Consider the following 18,111-nt stretch of genomic DNA (forward strand, 5'->3'; position numbering starts at 1 on the left):
ATTAAAAGTCCTCCCAAGAAGAAACTGTGCTATGCGGTCAAGTTCGGGGTTTAAAACTCGGCATTACAGTCTTTTTATGTTTTTACACACTTAACAGGGCGATGGAAGCTTCACCTGTCAAACGCGGATGAAAACACTTGGAGACTATTTGACTTTTTGATCTCCAAAAGGTAAGGGCAGCTTCGTGTTTGTTTTTCCCCCCACGCGCCAGATGTTTTTCAGAACAAGATTGGGAGATTTGGGGGGGGGAGATTAAGGTTATAGATTAGTTACTACGTGGTTGTGCGTGTTTAAAAGTGCCACGGTTTACTTATTATTACGCGCAGAGGACAGGAATGCGCCTTTCCCCACGCGTCGTGATGAAGAAATTACATCTGGATTGACTTTGACTCTTGGGACAGAAAGTGCTTGTAACACGTTTTCTCTGCAAATGGACAAAGCCTCTTTTACATAACCACTGGCTGCTGCTTTTTTTGTGGGACACACAGTAACAACAGAGCAGAGCAATTCCCTTTCTGTGAGTGTGTGTGTGTATTTTTTGTTTTTTTTTAAGATCTCCACGTACGCGCTTGCATGCCAGCTGATGCGCCCAGGTATGAGAGGTGGATGAATGGCTTGATGTAGAGTAGAATCACTGTAGTTGCTGGTTGAATTCCGGTTTACTGGGGGGGCATCTATTCAAAGCTATCATATTTCACTGTGTTCTTTCTTTCTTTGTCTGTGCCGCCGGATCCATCGCGCCTCTCCTCTCCTTGGTCTCCCGCAGACTCTCCTCCTCGGATGAATGCCAGCGCTTGGAGTGTTATCGTCGCCAAAAGGACTCCATGTCTTTCTTGGTAAGGAATAACAACGTGCCACGCCGCGTGTTTGTTTTCTGTTTTTGGAAATGCCTCGCGACCTTGTGGAATCAGCCAGTCGTTTCATTCATGCTTCTTGTTGTTTTGATGCAGAAGTCCGTGCACGTTGCAGCTTAAAGGGCTCAAATGCAGATTTATGAAATATCACTTGTGTTTCCCCTTTGCTTTAAATGCAGTTTGCGTTTTGTTACGTTGTGATGATTAACATATATATTCCGATCTTTAGTTTGCCACCTTTTATGTCCTGGAAGTTTTTAGGTAATTATTCAGGCATGGCATCTTTAGTTGGTTGTTTTGAATGAATGAATATTTATTAGGGCCATAAACAAAACTTAAAAACACAAACTTACATGAACTCAAAATACAAGCTGCCATGATTGATGGTTGTGATCTCAATATCAAATGTGCAGCTCAATACATTTACATCCTAGGACAAACTATATTGTTTTACCGTTCCAAGTTGTCAGGGATGCAGTGTGAATACTACCTACCAATCATCCTCTGGTTCCCAACGTTTTTTGTCTTTCGTACCCCTTGGGCCTTTCAGTGGTCAACCGTGTACCTCAAGGGTGTTGCAGTTTATTTAGAAAGTCATTATTTAAAAGTGGTATTTATAAGAAAAAGGACAATGTTGTCAAAATAAACCTAAAATTCTCCCAAAGCAACACATTTTACTGAAAAATATAGCTTTTCCTATAAAAAATGATGTTAAATTGTCCCTTTTTTTCAATCTGAAATAGTTCCAAGTACCCCCTGCTAGGTCCTCGAGTACCCCCAGGGGGGCCCCGTACCCCTGGTTGGGAAGCACTGACCAAGGGAATATGCATTATTTGTATCGATACTTATTATACTTTTATTGCATGTTATCACTTTGGGCAGACCAAAACATCACCCAAAGGTAGTTTAAGATATTTTGATGGCTTCTTTTTCACCCTTGTTTGTTGTAATAAAACTGCATTAAGAATTTCCCCTCCCTTTTGACCATACATATGATATTGTTCCGCACAAGACAGAGCCAGGAGCGGCTGTCACTTGTGATCAGCCGGGTGGTTTCTTTTGCCGTCAGGTCTAGATCGTCCTGTCGTTGTGGAGAGCAGACTTAATTCATTTGTCTTCTTTCATTTACTTGTTAGGCGACAGAAGCCTAGCCCAGCTTAAGCCTTTTGTTAGATAACCATTCTCTCTCGCGTTCATTCATTAGGAGCAAGTTTGCTGGAATTGGCCGAGACAATAAATGTAAAACTTCTTGTGGACGGGGACAAAGGCTAACCACTATGCCACTGTATACCCTACTGTAGCAAGTGCGGTGCAGATTAAATGCTACACATGGAGTGGATTGTATAGGCTAGTGTCAGAAGGTATAGACTCGGCTCTAGAAGGGAGAGGCAGGAGACTGAAATTTAGTTGGCTTTTCTTTGGTACCATATATTTGCAATGAAAATGAAAATGACATACAGTTGCAGTGCACAATATTCATAATTGTTCTCACATTCATATATCACTTTTATACCTCCTTTTAGACACTCAAGCACTTTATATTAAAGGGGTATTTCAGGATTTTTGTCATAGGACCTCAGTGTTGTTGATTTCTGGAGATTTTTTTGTTTATTTCATGCAGTCCTTATATTTGAAGAGTTTAGTGGTGCTAGGCTAGTGCTAGGCTAGTGCATGTCTATGGTAACTAGTAGCCTACATTAAAAACAGTCTGACCTTAGCACAGTGCACCTCAGGCAAATCACTTATAACACCAGACTACCCATATAAATGTCTGTGTTGATGGAATAATTTTTGAAATATAACTTACATTTGTGTAGCATCAGCTTCCTGGTTGTAAGCTACGCAGCGGCGGAGTGATCTGCTAGGTTACCGGATCTACTGTAGTTTGTTTACCTGCGACCGGCATTACTACACGTGGAATTCACAAAGGAGCTTTCTACAAATCAGATATGGCAACGTTTGGAGGACGACCCCATGATTTAGAAGAGGTTTTTAATGCAGGCTACTAGTTACCATAGACATGCACTAGCCTAGCACTAGCCTAGCACCCCTCTCCAACACTCTGGATAACTAGGAAATGAGGCCCTATGTAAAAAATCCTGAAATATCCCTTTAAGGAACCGTTCACACACTTATGCGCACAAGTGTACACTCACACTGGATTGAAACAAGGCAGGTTAAGTGTCTTGCTCAAGGACACAACGACACTAGTGGGAGCTGGGATTGAACCAACAGCCTTCGAATCAGTGGGCGAATGTTCTCCAGCTGTTTTGACAATACTAATAGCTGATAATGAATGTGTGAAGGTGATTTGTCCGTCATGTAAGTCACGTTGACACCACACTTGTACCGCTCTCTGTGGATCTCTCTTAATGGAAGTCTATTTATGTATGCAGCTCATTTGAGACACGCTCATCAGTCCACACTCTCATCTTCACAATCTCCACACCCTTTCGATAAAACAACCCCTTTGAGTGCTTGCTTGTTGCCTCCCCTTCATCCATGCTTCCTGCTTCACACCTAGGGATGTCAGGATGATTTTGCAATTCATTCTAGCTGCCCCAATATAACCATAAAAAATAGGGCTGAACAATATTAGTTAACTTGCGATATACGATGCGACTGTGCAATATTGCGATCATGATATTATTGCGATATGTTCCATTCTAATTAAATACAAATCGTAAGTAGTAATTTTTTTTCTTAGCAAATTGTGTTAAAACAAGACTTAAAAATCACTACATCAAGACCAGGGCTGAACGATATGGACAAAATTTCATATCTCGATATTTATGCCAGATATCTCGATATTGATAAGATAACAATATATCTTTCAGCCCTAATCAGGACCAAAACAAGGGTAAAATGTAACTAAATTAGGAAATGTTCAACTAAAACTGAACTTTCACACATTTATTAGTTCAATGCATTGATTATTTTTGGATGAGTTCTCAAAAAAATGTGTCGATCTCAGTCAGATGAAGACTAGTGATGTTGCGATGTATTGTGGCTTCTTGCGATGCGGTTATTGCATCACCGAATATCACGATATGATATTTTTTGCGATATATTGTGCAGCCCTAATAAAAAAATATTTTGAATTTTGAAAAAAAACCATTGGATTAAATGTACAGTTACATTCAATAATAATGCAGTTTTTATTTGACAATCACTTCTACGTCATACTGAAAGAGTAAAATGGTAATAGTTTGATTCAAAGAAGCTGATAAGATGTGGGTATTCGTGGGTTTGTCCTTTTATAGACACCATTTTGATCACTATTTAGTTTTCAACTGTTTATTGCTATGCCAACAGCACTAATTTTTCATCATTTGTGACCGACATAATAGGAACAAATATATATGGGATAAAAGTGATAAAACTAAACAATGTGAGTTGTTTAGATTTATCACTTGACCGTCATAAATCTGCATGCCAGTATTTTTAATTTGTTTCTGCAATATGACATCCCTACCCATAGACTTCCCCCTCCCCAGACACCGCACCCACTTCACTCCCTGTTGGGCATGTCTCACCCACCTGTGCTCCTCCCTCCCCCTTCCACTGCAGGACTGTTCCTGCATCTCCCACGCTCAAGTCCAACCCATGGACATAGAGGAGCCCTATGAAGACTCCAGCCACCAATTCCTGGTCAGTAACGTGTTGATGATGCCTGACGCCTGTTATTATCAACAATTGTACACAAACCGCCCCCTCTCATGTCTCTACAGCTTGTTTAACCAATAACATAGCCGCCGGGAAAGGGGTATGGCGTTGGTTAAATGCTCCCTTTGCATGAGTCTACTTCAGTACAGTTACCTCGACTTGCAGCTGGCGCCGTGTGATTACCAAAGTTGAGTTCAGGCTAATCAAGCTAAAAGGGTTTGCGTTCTTCAGGCCAAAGTCTAAATGCTAACCAACATTTCCAATAGAAAAGGTACAACTATGTTATACAATAAGACTTTTTGGATCTCAGAATGGAGAAATTCTCTTGATACAGCAGCTTTTAAGAACACACAGTGGGAGTGCCAATAGTAGGAAATGTACAATGAGACAAGAACAAGGTAAAGGTAACTCTTACCGTCTCAATGATAGATTCAAATACCACTTTATAGTTCCAATAAAGTAGCTTCCTATGTCACTCAAAAAGCAAAAGCGACTTCTTTTACCCCTTGCTCTCCTTTCAAACCAAGGTGTCTCCTTTGGTAGCATTAACTATTACCCCAGTAGACTAATCCTCAACACTTTTGGAAGAGTTATGTTTGGAAATATGTTGCACAGAGCTCGGACGGATCTGAATTCACGCTCCAGGGGCCAGCAGGGGGCGATGACGTCACGGGGTTGTCTCCCGAACCGGCTCACTACCAAATCCTATCTGAGCTCGGTGAGACCTTTTTTGTGTGTGTGTGTGTGTGTGTGTGTTTGGGCTTCACTTCATTCTCATCTGAATATTAATTGAATATTTTGCAGGGAGGGGCTTTAACAACTTGAGCCTGGTGCACATGGGGCGACACATCCCCACGGGACAGTCGGTGGCACTGAAACAGACAAACCTAGACGAATGCACTGAGGAGGAGCTGCTGCAACTCATGGTACTGTTCGCTCATCATATTTCAAAGCTTACTCACCGAACTAGTGATGCTATTGACAAATCGAGTTGAATTAATTAAGCTAAAGCTAGGATTTGGCAGGTTAAAGGGACTATACAGGGTTTAAAATGTTAAAATTATGTGTTTTCAGTATCCTAATGTGTAGAATGAGCCCAATTCACCACAGCTGCCTCTAAAGTCCTGCACTGTCACTCAAAAAGTTGTTACTTCGGGTCTGAATTGCCGTCATGCACGAGCTTTATATAGAAGGTGCAGTTACATGTATGACCTGAGGTGGCAGTAGTGAGTATGAAATGGCCAACTTGCATCTAGCCCCTTTTATTATTATTAAATACAAACATGTATTTAATAAGGGTACATTACAACTAATAGCTGTAGCGCTGTATTTATATTTTCCTTCTCCGTCAGAATGAAGTCTTACTGTCCCGACTCTTCCGCCACCCGAACCTGCTCACCTCTCGCCTCGTCTTCAGCTCGTCCTGTCAACTTTGGGTCCTCACTCCACTCATGTCCTATGGTAGACCGCATTCCCTCCCTCACATCGAAATCAATAGCGCCTTTTCAGACGCATTAGTGAATTAAAATCCCTATCCATTTTTCCACTCCGTAGGCTCTGCAGACACTTTACTGCGAACCTATTTCCCTGATGGTATGAGTGAGTCACTAATAGCCTATCTGCTGGTTGGGGTACTTAAGGCATTGGAGTACCTCCACCGGATGGGCTATGTTCACAGGTCAGAGCAAATACTGTGACAACAAGAATATGGGGATAGTTTGTGCTGCTGTATTTGTAATTTGTAATGTGAAAGCCCTTCTCTGTTTATTCCAGGGGGGTAAAGGCCAGTCACATCCTGCTGTCCGGGGAGGGCCATGTTTACCTCTCCGGGTTGCACAGCGCCTACAGTATGATGAGGGAAGGCAAGAGGCAGAGGGCTGTGTTCGATATGCCCCACCACAGCCCCTCCCTGCTGCCCTGGCTCAGCCCGGAGCTGCTTAGACAGGCATGATATACGACCACAAATCAACGCTACTGTCAAGATTTTATAGTTGTTAATGAAATATCTTTTTCTCTTTTAGGACCTGCATGGCTATGGAGTGAAGTCGGACATCTACAGTTTGGGGATTGTGGCTTGTGAACTGGTCAGTGGACGGGTGCCTTTTCAAGACATGCCGCCAACTCAGGTATTCCAACTTCCTCTTCTTACTTAAAGGGGCATTATGCAAGTTTTATGCAGGCAAAAAGTAGATCTTTGTGCGTATTGGATCTTGATCTTCCTAACAAATGGTACTGGAGCTTCCTAGAAAGCACAGTAATGGAAAATAAAGGCGTCATGCTGACCATTCATGCAGCTGCTGGGTCACTACAAGGTCAAATACGCACATGAATCAACTTTTTTCACATAAAAAGTTGCATAATGCCCCTTTAAGTGTTTCTGATTGGTCGAGTACATGTTTAGACTCAATGCGCTAACATTTTGTCCAGTAAAGCATATTCCTTTCCCATTGTTTTGCTCAGATGCTGCTTCAGAAGCTGCGCGGCTCTCACTGCTGTCTGCTGGACGTCGCCCCCTTCCCCCTGGGCGAGCTGGGGGGGCTGAAGGTGTCCCGCTCTGGGGTGGACTCGGGGATCGGGGAGAGCGTGGCCACGGGCTCCATGACCCACAGTGCCACAGCGCCGCCTACAGAGAGACCGCAGAGCCCCGGGCCGAAGAACCACTCCGCCACTCTCCACAACCTGGTCCAGCAGTGTCTCCAGCAGCAGCCTGAGCACAGGTTAAGACGTCACTGCTACCGCACTATTTCAGCTGTCATACGTCAATGGCCCCCTTTCCAAATTGTGGGGGTGTTTTTAAAATAAACTCTGATTTCAATTGAGATATTCAGGAACTCAATGATTATTCAAGGTATCTGTCATCTTTTAGATGCAATTTGGAAGAGTTTGGACCATTCAAAGGATGCACTTTAGTTTTGATTTGTCCATTCCTAATTATTCATCATTTTACACATATACCGTATTTTCTGGACTATAAGTCACTCTGGAGTTTAAGTTGCACCAGCCAAAGAAATGCATAATGAAGAAGGTACAGCTTTGTTCAAGCACCCACTTACAAACTCCTTTCTCTGGCCCGTGATTAGTTTTTTTGTTTTTTCATTACAGTAAGAGTCACCTCTGCTTTTTGCCAGTCCCTCAAAAGTTTCTCCCTCACTCAAAACCTTCTTTCGGTTGCTCGATTACCGTTTTCCGCTGCATATTTTACAACTTGCAGCTTGTAATCTGCAGAATTTTCTTTTTGGGGGCGCCCTCTAGTGGCTGTCAGTGTGAAAATAACAAGCATGTGAAATTATGTGTTTTGATATATAAGTTGCACCTGAGTATAAGTGGCACCTCCATCCAAACTGTGAAAAAAAAGTGCGACTTATAGTCCAGAAAATATGGTAAATACATACATGGAAATGTTTGGGATTTGTATAAGGTTCTTTTGTCACATTGTTTTCATGCATTTGGGCATATTTTACTCAATCAAAATCCACCAAAGTGAAACTAAATAGGAAAATTGCCAAAAATAAAACCTTCACAACAATAATATTCTTAGTTTTTGGAGCGTCTGTCCCTAATTATTACTCAAAGCACACTTGTTTTCTCTTCCATAGACCCTCTGCAACCTCTCTCCTGACCCACCCCTTCTTTAAGCAGGTGGGCTATTTGTCATCCTCAATTTATTCCAATTATCTCTCCTAGCAGATTTGAATTGTTATTATTCTCCTCCCACAGGTGAAAAGGCACACAAGGGACACATTCCTCAGCCTTGTGTACCCCGCTGTCCCCCTCACGAGCCCGGACGACCCGCCCGTATCCAGCCCTCCGGCCCCATCCTGCAATTCCCCAACCACCCCATCTGAAACCACTGATGCCATATGGGATTTCTCCTAAAAAAAAGAAAAAACCTTACCAAAATCATCTCGGACAAGGCAAACGAGAGACAATCGAAGCAAGCAATGAATACGAGGCCTAACTCTACTGTGCTGTTGAAACACTACAAACCAACTCTGAGCCTTTTCGTTTTTTTATTATAGTTTTATATTCTTTTATATGTTGCTGACAAGGGAGGTTTTGACTGTGAAGTATCCTGTATGTAATCCTGTACTTCCTCAAGTGAAAAAGGCAGTGACACGTGAAGAAAATGTCAACACTAAAATATGATTGCACCCCTTTACAAACAGCGTCTAGAAAGTAGTCAGTAAATAATAAGATTCGTGCTATCACTATTCTTTTTAATAGCGGTTTGTCTGGTTTGGCTACTTTCTGGACTTCACCTCATTAAGCTGCAATAGAAATGAACTAGTTTCTGTCGTCTTTTGACCATTTTAGGATCACCGTTTAGCTGTGAAACATAGCCATGCGTTGTGGTAGCCTGCTTTTCATAGGCCTATATGAAATGTGGTGTTTTTCTTTGCAATATCTGTAGACTGTGAAAAGCGATATTGTATTGTAGATGCGTATATATAGTCTTATCTATACAATTATTTTAATAATCTATGTTCTGTACAGAATCAAATCTAAACAGAGTACGAAATCAGACCTCAATACCTAAGAGGTTGCTTCACAATGGCTGAACGTAAAAAAAAAAAAGGCCAAATCTTTCCCTGTAAATATTTGATTATATCTTCCACCATACATTTATGAAGTATGGTTTATGCGTAGAGCCTTTTATCAAATGGTACAACTGGAGCACAGAGCAATAGCAACTTCATTATGTGTTTATGAATGAGGTACTGCTCTCTACTTGTAACCTGTGAATTACCAAAAGATGAGATCGAACGTGCTTTGTCCACTTCATCACTAATGCCTTTTTTTGTTTTTGAATTTGATGATATCTGTGTAACTGTGACTAGCGTACTGACGAGACTTGCAGTACATTTCAGATATGGTAGCTGTACGAGCCTTATAAGATGTATGCATATTATCAATGATAGCATATACAAAGTAAATATATTTGTTTTTTATATGCCGTCCAGCTGCATTTTGTTCTGTATGGAGGACGTTCTTATTTACCGCAGTCGTGAGACTTCTTTTTTTTTAGCTCGACAATGCCTGAAAACCCCAAATAAGCATCCCTTTATTAAAGAACAAAGATATTTAGAATTTTGAAAAGAGATTTTAACGTGTAAATTGACAATGAAATGCATTTTACAGCTGTGTTTTTGTATTACTTTATTACTACAACAGAGGTCGCTAAAACTCCATTAAAAGTTTTCCTTTGGCCCGTCCCTTGGTAACCGCGTAGCTCCACATCGACACCGGACGGTCGCGAGCAAAACGGTTAGAAATTTTCGCACAACAAATAAATTATTCCCAGTGTTAGATTCTGCTCTGATTGCTTAATGGACTACCATATGTCAGATAGTTTCATACAAAGACTACTTTCGGTATTGCGTTATGTCAATGCTACTTGTGAGTTTCCGCTCTGCCCTTCAAAGTAAAAGCATATTTCCTCCAGTTTGGCTTTACCCAAATCTAAAAGCTTCTTGAAAAAACAATGTCAAAATAGCAACAAAGACGTGACGAAAAAAAGCGATGAAAAAGTGACGAAAATGTGTGACAAGTGACGAAAACATACAAAAAACGCACAAAAAAGTGATGATAATGTGACGAAAACGTGACAAAAAAACGATGAAAAAGTGACAAAAATACGTGACCTAAATACAGCAAAGAAGTAATGAAAATGTTCAGAAAAAGTGACAAATAAATGATGAAAATGTTCCGGAAAAGTTACAAAAACTAATGAAACGCAACAAAAAAGTAATGAAAATGTGTCGAAAACATGACAAAAATGCGTGACGTAAACGCAACAAAAAGAGACGAAAACATGACAAAAAAGTGAAAAAAATCAATGAAAAGGTGAAAAAAATGCGTGACCAAAACACAACAAAAAAGTGATGAAAATGTTCCGAAAAAGTGACAAATAAATGATGATGAAAAAGTAATGAAAAATGACAAAAATGTGACGAAAACATGACAAAAGGTGATGAAAATGTGGGAAAAATGTGACGACAATGCGGGGTAGGTCTTAGCTTTCAAATGCGACGTTACACTGGCCTATAAGCTATGAGCTTTTAGATTTGGGTAACGCTGAACTGGAAATGCACTCGGTTAAGGGTATTTCGATGAATGTCTATTTTATTTTGAAATAAAATAAACCGGAAGTCGCTCCCTGCACGTGTACCATTAGCTTGATTGCAACAACTCTGCAAACAACGGCTCTTGACAGTTTCTCATCGCTGCTCTCAGGTGAGGAAATGCCTCTATAACCACCGAACAGACACTTTTATTGGCATTATAAGCCGCCCTTTTGGAGATTTTACGAGACTTTGACGCTTGTACGGACCGGTGTTGACGAGGTGGATGTGTCACATGAGGAGGCGCTGGAAAGGATTGGCTCAAATAGGAGCTTTTTGACAGCTAGCCCGAAGCTAACACGGGCAGGTAGGCTGAACTATTGCTGTATTGATACCCGAGGCGATCCCCAAAGGCGCTGTGCAGCTGTTTGTGAGTCACGGATGTTGTCTTTTACCGATTTGATGAACGCATGTCGCATACCACAGAATATGTATGATTAATGCGGTGTAATCTGACGTACCGCTCCTTAAAGCTCAAAGTACACCGGGAGGACAGTAGATTTCTGTGTATTTGTGGTACTGTGCCTCTACTTTATATTGGAATCATAATGAAAACAGAGTCTTGAAGGTGTAACTATGTTTGTTATTGTATTCAACAGAGCCAACGCAGCAAGGGGCAGCAACTATCCGTCCAAGAAGAGGAGCAGAAGAGGCCCAGCTGTTGGGGGATTTTCTTTTTTTCCCCCACTGTGCCATGGAGCAAAGCTGAGGAAAAACTTGCTGCTTTTGCTTTCTCCCCCAAGACATCTGCCCGTGAAAAGGGGGACACGTTGTCAAGAAAGTTGGACAACATGGTGTTATTCCCTCGCCCCGACCCTGTACAGATGGCTCACGACTGAGAAAGCATGAAGTAATTGCAGAGGGATTGTATTGCCTTTCTGGGTTGGAGGAGGAGGGTGCCACTTTGCTGGTGCCATGGCATCCAAGGAGAGACTGTACGAAGTGTGGATGCTTTACTCCACAAAGGTAAGCTCATACACCCAGGGCTGCAACTAAGGATTGTTTTGTAATCGATTAATCTATCGACTGTTTTTCCGATTAATCGATTGGCTGTGAATGGTGTAGGATTTTTTTTAATTTTTTCATCACATAACGCTAGAGTGGCGACACTTGAGGAGATTTTGATGGAGTAAACTTAAAGTAAATGTTTGTTGGAGGCTCTTAGTGCTAATTCTGCTTCTGATTGGATGAGACACAGACGGATATTCATGAAATTTACAATGTACAAAACACTACAGACCCTAACTATTAAAAACAAAGTAGATTTTCATTAAAAATACTACATTTACGTTTAATTTTTGCTCTATTTGTGTCTGTGTGAACCAGAAAACGATTAATTGATTACTAAAATAGTTGTCGACTACTTCAATTATCGATTAGTCGTCGATTAATCGATTAGTTGTTTCAGCCGTGCATACAACCCACAGGAACCACCATGAAATATTATTACAAATGTCTTGACTAGAGGTTGGAACCTCTGGGTACCTCACGATTCAATACGATGCGCGATACATGGCTTACGATAACGATTATCTCACGATACGCGCGATAATCAATATATTGCACATAAATAACTTGCGATACATCACGATTACAAAAAAAACATGCTACTTTTACTGTGAAAATAGTGCTGCCTCATTGATATGCATGACAGTGCTCCTTAATATGCATGACGTCATCAAAAGTATCCATATCGGATTTAAAAGTATTGCATCGTCCCGCAAAATATCGCGATATATTGTAAAATTGATATATTGTCACGCTCTGAGTCTTGACAGCATGTTCTCCCATAATACGGTATAATAAGCACAGTTGCTGACTATAATGGACCAAATCATAACATAGATATACAAGGTTCTGGCTGGTGTTTCAGTCCCTCCTAAACCGCCATTATAACAGAGACTAATTAATTTGCTTGTAGGAAGTGGTGGATTGATTGTTCGGCAACACATTAGCTTTTGAAGGTGCATTACCAATTCACAAGGGAGCGCTTGGTTGTGCCACCCATATCTCGTAAAAATCTAAAAAGGTCAATATCTCATTTCCTGTCTGCGAAGAGTTACAGAAATAAAAAGGTCTGTCAACATGGCTAATATGGAGTTGTGTTTCCACACTCTTCACACCAACCCTGTTTGTTTAGCTCATTTTCAGACAGCATTCTGAGATAATAGTCAATACTAATTAGTCAGTTGTGCTGTAAACATCAGTATGAGTGCCCAAGGTTGTAGTATGCATTCTAGCCTCCTTTGTTTTTCCTATAGGCATCAATGAACGACACTTGAGTACAGACGGCTCCCTTGAGTCAGCTTTTGGCTCGGTTTAATGTACTTGGCGATAGAGTGTGGCACATTACAAACATGCCGGGCTGAGCTGCTTTTCACGTGACGCTGCGGGGCTGGAGCTCCCTACAGTAATCCTACATTTACACACACAAACACACACACACACACACTACACTACACAACCTCCTCTGCAGCACTGAGCCCATGAAAGCAAATCTGTTCGACATGCGTTTAAGATGTGGCTCGGAATAATCCCTCTGTTAGGAACAAAAGTGCATGAACAGCAAGCCTGCCCGCAAACTAGAACTGGTTCAGTGTATTGCATGTTGCAGACGTGAATAGTATCTAATGCATCTTTTAGTATCTTGTGGTGTGGGCGCATAGTGCTGTCAGCCCACACACAGTTGTGAAAATGCCATGCTGTGTCCTTTAAAGCTATACTTTCAGAAGACCACACCACCACATCTAAACAGGCTTTTTAAACCATATTTCTAAAAGAGTTATCATTTATTAGAAGCCTTTTTCGTCAGTCAGCATCAATCAAGGATTAGCATATTATCACCATCTATTTCCTCTACCGTGCAATACAAACTTTCTGGAAAAGATCAGCTCATTTCATCCAGTGAGCCGATCCCTCTCCCTCCATCGGGGCTGCCGGGCACTGAGAGAGTAAAGGCTTTAAATATGCTGCTGTGGTCATCTCTCCCCCAGCAGCTGAAATGCTCGGTATAGCTTCAGCAGGGAGTCTCCGGGCCATGTGTGCCGTGCTTCCTGAGTGTTTGTGTGAGGGAGAGAGAGTCGCCAGGATATGTTGTCAGTCAGGAGAAGCAGCAGACGGTAGCTAAGGTCACGTGGTGTTAAAGTTGAGGAGGAATGTGGTTGTGTTTTGGTGTTGGATGGCGGAGCGTGGAGACCCTCTGTGGTCCTCTAGTCGGAAAGACGGAAATTTCTTGTTCTGAGTGATTTTGCTTCATTATTTCTGTAGCATTTGATTGTGAAGGTTTCTTGCTTTCAAAAGATCCTTCATGTTTATAGTTCTTGAAATCCTTGGTGGTCACATGACAGGGTTTCCGTGGGGCATTAAATGTCATCAAATGAATTGTGCCATAATCAAGGCCTTAAATGTCAGTAAAAAGCATTATGTCGGATCCAAACTGGCATCAAACCTACATTTCTATTATGCCATTGCTCAACGCTTTTTACTGTATAATTTCATAGTATATATCATATTTATGGTCTAGAAAAGAACTAAATCCATTTGAGGTCCGCAGAATATTTTAATAGCAGAGATGATCAATGAATCAATAATTTTGCCATTTTATTTCAATGTTATTCAAATTGTTTAGATAATTGTTATTTCAGCCTTAGAAATTAAGTATATTGAGAGTATAAAAAGGGTCTGGGGTCCGGATCTGGACCCAGGTCTGGTAGTTGGAGACAACTGGTCAAGAAAATATTCAGCTGCAGTTTTGGCTGAAATTGACCACATTATTTTCTCCCGTTTTGTCCAATTCTCTTTCCTCTGTTCTCTTTCTTCTTTCCTCTTAACCAAGCGCATTTTCTCCAGTTCAGCTTTACCCAAATCTAAACGCTTCTTGACTGGAGCTTACAGCCTACAGGCCAGTGCAACACCTCATTTAAAAGCTAAGACCGTGTTGTTTTTCACATTCTGTTTCATCACATTTTTTCCACTTTTTTTGCCGAGTCTCGCTTCAGCTGGGGGTTTAAAAGTTACGATTTTTTATTTTCTCCATTGATAGAATTAAAACAGTATGGGCATTAAAAAGCATTACATTCGACCTGCTTCTGCCTGTGTAAACCCTGCATGAGTCATCAGCAGTAGAAGGTGGCTGTTTGTTTTGATTGAGTGCAAAACATGCAGGTCTGACCTCTCTGTCCTTTATAAACCTGCTCTTCCTCCTCTGATAGCTCCATGTTAGCGTAGCATTAGCTTTGTTTTTACTTACCACCCCCACACTGATTACTTATCTACAATTTAAATTTGACAGTGCCGGGGATAGATTTCCTAGAGTGCTGATAACCTTTTGTAGTTAAAGCTTATCATTATCCCAGTTACTTTACATTTAAGAAGTGGACTATGGAAATGTTATTGTGTGTAGGGCCTTTAAATTGTTTCGGAAAGTTTGGACAGCTCATGAACAGATAAAGCATCATCTTACACACAGTGGATTGTTTCCCAGTGCGGCTTCAAGTTATACATAACATCGAGCTCCACCATTCTCTCTGTTTTCCAAAAACATATTAGGTTGTTGTGCCATTGCTGGAGGGCGACTCCAGTTGCGTAGACGGAGGTGGAGAGGTCACAGACGACAAACAAGAGCCTTACGTAACCATCTCCCTCCTGTCAGCTGCCTTCAGTCTGCGCTGCCCCTTCCCTTATGCTCCAAAGAGAAACCACTGCAGGCTGCTCTCAGTCAATATGGATAATATGGCTGAAATGATAAGGCGTCTCTACTAGAGGTCGACCAGGGGATTTCTATTGGCCGATACTGATATGCTTGCCCGATATTTTTGGTCGATTTTGTTTTTTTCGATAACGGTACTTTAAGGAGACTTGTTTTTCGATACCAATACCTGAACGATACTTTTTTCGAAACCTATACTACTTTATTTGTCATATAGAACCAAAAAACAGATTAATACTGTTAATTTATTCCATTACCTTCCATTTACCGTCACCTCTTTTGCATTTGTATCATTTGTTTGAGGTGAAACAATAACAGGGGCAGAAAAAGCACCTCTCAAGTTTTGTTTTTCTTTTTCAAAATTTTAACCAGTTTTGTCGTGTTTTCCCCCAATTTTTTTTCTCCAGATTTCCCCCCCAAATTTCCCCCTTTTTCTCCCAATTTTTTTCTCCATGTTTTTTTTTCTAACTTTTTCCCCGTTTTCCCCTTAAAATTTTCTATTAAAAAATAATGTACCCCAATTTTTTATTTTTATTTTTTCAAAATTTCCCTCCTTAGTTCTTTAAATGTGGATGACCAACAGCATCAAAACTTGAATATAAAGATTTTATTTATTTTTCGGAACGTACTTTTAATTTTTCAGTACCAATAGTACTTAAACCTTTTATTCCAATACCAGACTGGTTATTGTTTAACCGTACCCAGCCCTAATAAAGACTCTATGTTATCATTGTTGACTGCGGTTTAGTGAAACTTGTATTTAACAAACTGTATAACAAACTTGTCGCTAACCAATATATAGCCGATATTGTTATACCCAAACATTGGCCCTATATATCCGTTGACCTCTAGTTTCTACAATGATTACCAAAAACATAGGATATTATACAGATTTACACATTTTTGCTCAGTTTAAAGTCTCTAAGCCCTTTTACATTGATCCCTTAATGAAGTCTTGGGTCGGATCAGCAGCCCCACCCTTCTCCCCCAGACAGGGCGCGGTTACTGGGGTGCCCCTGGATGACCAGTTTGGGTGGAAGTGGTCTAGAATTAGCCCCGCCGCAATGTTTAAAAACGTCCCCCTCATGTTGCCATAAGGGCCAAGTCTGCTGCCACTACATTGCGACCGCACTACGTCGTCCATGAAGTCCACATTGAGAGTGACGTGTTCTTCAGCAGCCAAAGGGGAGGGAGTAAAGAACACGAGAACGGAGCACGACTAACACAGCACAGCATCAATGACATCAGTGTTTTTGCGGAGATATTCATAGCACGAGGAGGAGGCATGCTTGGGATGAAGTAAGCAGGAAGAAAAAGCTTGCCTCAGGGCGCTTACTGTGCATACCAGTACATGAACTACAGTAGAAAGTGATTAGCCACTGAGGAGGAAAGTTTAGGCCTTTACTGTCACTTCGAACATCATAGTCTTGACTTTTACTGAGGCAATTCATATTTTTGGCTGCTGGAGACTGGATTGGGCAATGTGGGGTAATGGTGTTTTGCTTGAGGACAGAATATGCTGAAGCTTGGCTCGGATCACTGCAGTAGTTTATGCAAATTGCCTTTATTATGTTCACTGCTATAAAAGAAACCACAGACTTTAAGCCGGCTGAGTTGAGAAGGGTTGGGCGGCATAAGACTCCATAAAGACTTTGGTTATTTACACAGACGTTTGCTTTAAAGAAAAGAACTATGGGTTCATTTTACTGGCTATATTAATATATTGAAATGTCCTTTCTTCACTGTCTAATGTCCTCTCTCCATGTCCTGTGTTTGTGGTCTCAGTGAATGATTTTTGCCCACACACGCTGACATCGACTCCCATTCATTACTTAAGAAATCCAATATGGCCGCCGGTCTTGTCACTGTTAATTCTGTCAAGGGAAGCGAATCGACTCGCGTGGCTTTTGACCTCGTTCCTATAAAAGACGCCTTTTTCACTCACGTTGGAGAATGTGGCCTCCTGAGAAATGATTGATTGAAATGCAGTTTGGTCCAGAACATTGGGTTAATGGCATAATAGTGGTGGAAGAAATGTAGAGTTTTGAAGAAGAAGAAATGTAGAGTTTTAATCTTTGCCGCACCAGGAGAATATAGTTAAATCTTCACTTATATTTATCCGGGTCAAAGACTTCCACATAGTTTCCGATGCCTGAACGACACTTTTTTTGATACTTGTGCTTAAATATTTGTCATATAGAACCATAAAACAGATTCATAATGTGCATTTATTCCTTTTCCTTCCATTTAATTTCTTTTGCATTTGTATCATTTGTTTGAGGTGAAACAACCAAGAAAGTTTTTCTTATTTTTCCCCCATTTTGAATCATCAAGTTTTATCCCCCAAATGTTCTATATTTTTTTCCAGAATTTTTTTCCTAAAAAATTCTAAATTGTTTTCAAAAAAATTGAAAAAATTGGGTGAAAAAATGGAAACATTTTGGGTGAAAACATTCAAAAAGAAATTCCAAAAAATTTGCCCAGAAGTGTTTCCCACATTTACCCAAATATTTCCCAAATTTCCCCAGACTTTTCCACTTTTTCCCCCCCAAATTTTTTCACATCTTTCCCCCACTTTTTTCCTTTTCCCCCCCAAATTTACCCAATTCTTCCCCCACAATTTTCCCAAAATTTTCCAGTTTTTCCACATTTTTCCCCCCTTTTTTGTCCTTTTTTTTCCTTTTCAATTTTGATGAACAGCCGCATCAAAACTTGGATATAAAGATTCTATATTTCTTTTCAGTTCTTGCTTTCGATAATG

At 40.8% G+C, this 18,111-nt stretch overlaps 2 protein-coding genes across 5 annotated transcripts in view; both read left to right on the forward strand.

Annotated features, from left to right (window-relative positions):
• Positions 1–23: 23 nt before the first annotated feature.
• stradb (STE20 related adaptor beta) lies at positions 24–8,786 on the forward strand. 4 transcript variants are annotated; one of them, XM_079582053.1, is made up of 12 exons: positions 25–170; positions 767–836; positions 4,425–4,505; positions 5,136–5,238; positions 5,325–5,446; positions 5,873–5,981; positions 6,075–6,198; positions 6,294–6,465; positions 6,542–6,646; positions 6,981–7,237; positions 8,117–8,159; positions 8,238–8,786. In XM_079582053.1, the coding sequence occupies exons 2-12, from the start codon at positions 825–827 to the stop codon at positions 8,394–8,396; spliced, it is 1,287 nt and encodes a 428-aa protein (XP_079438179.1). In that variant the 5' UTR covers positions 25–170; positions 767–824; the 3' UTR covers positions 8,397–8,786. The 4 variants fall into 4 exon arrangements, with proteins under 4 accessions (XP_079438181.1, XP_079438179.1, XP_079438178.1 ...); XM_079582052.1 differs by lacking the exon at positions 25–170 and adding an exon at positions 535–593; XM_079582055.1 differs by lacking the exon at positions 4,425–4,505 and having other exon boundaries at positions 24–170.
• A 1,974-nt stretch (positions 8,787–10,760) lies between these two features.
• Positions 10,761–18,111, forward strand: part of nbeal1 (neurobeachin-like 1) — a 47,800-nt gene continuing 40,449 nt past the window's right edge. Inside the window, exons 1-2 of the mRNA XM_079582090.1 lie at positions 10,761–10,949; positions 11,242–11,608. Of these exons, the coding sequence (XP_079438216.1) occupies positions 11,558–11,608 (51 nt within the window). The 5' untranslated portion in view covers positions 10,761–10,949; positions 11,242–11,557. The remainder of the gene's footprint in view (positions 10,950–11,241; positions 11,609–18,111) is intronic.

The sequence above is a fragment of the Gobius niger genome (assembly GCF_951799975.1).
Source record: "Gobius niger genome assembly, chromosome: 23".
NCBI lineage: Eukaryota > Metazoa > Chordata > Actinopteri > Gobiiformes > Gobiidae > Gobius > Gobius niger.

Excerpts from the sequence above, each read along its gene's own strand:
- stradb (XM_079582052.1), top strand. The coding sequence starts at position 574 with ATGCCAGCTGATGCGCCCAG. Across the intron at positions 837-4,424 it reads AGGACTCCATGTCTTTCTTG|GACTGTTCCTGCATCTCCCA; the intron begins GTAAGGAATAAC and ends CTTCCACTGCAG. Across the intron at positions 4,506-5,135 it reads ACTCCAGCCACCAATTCCTG|AGCTCGGACGGATCTGAATT; the intron begins GTCAGTAACGTG and ends TATGTTGCACAG.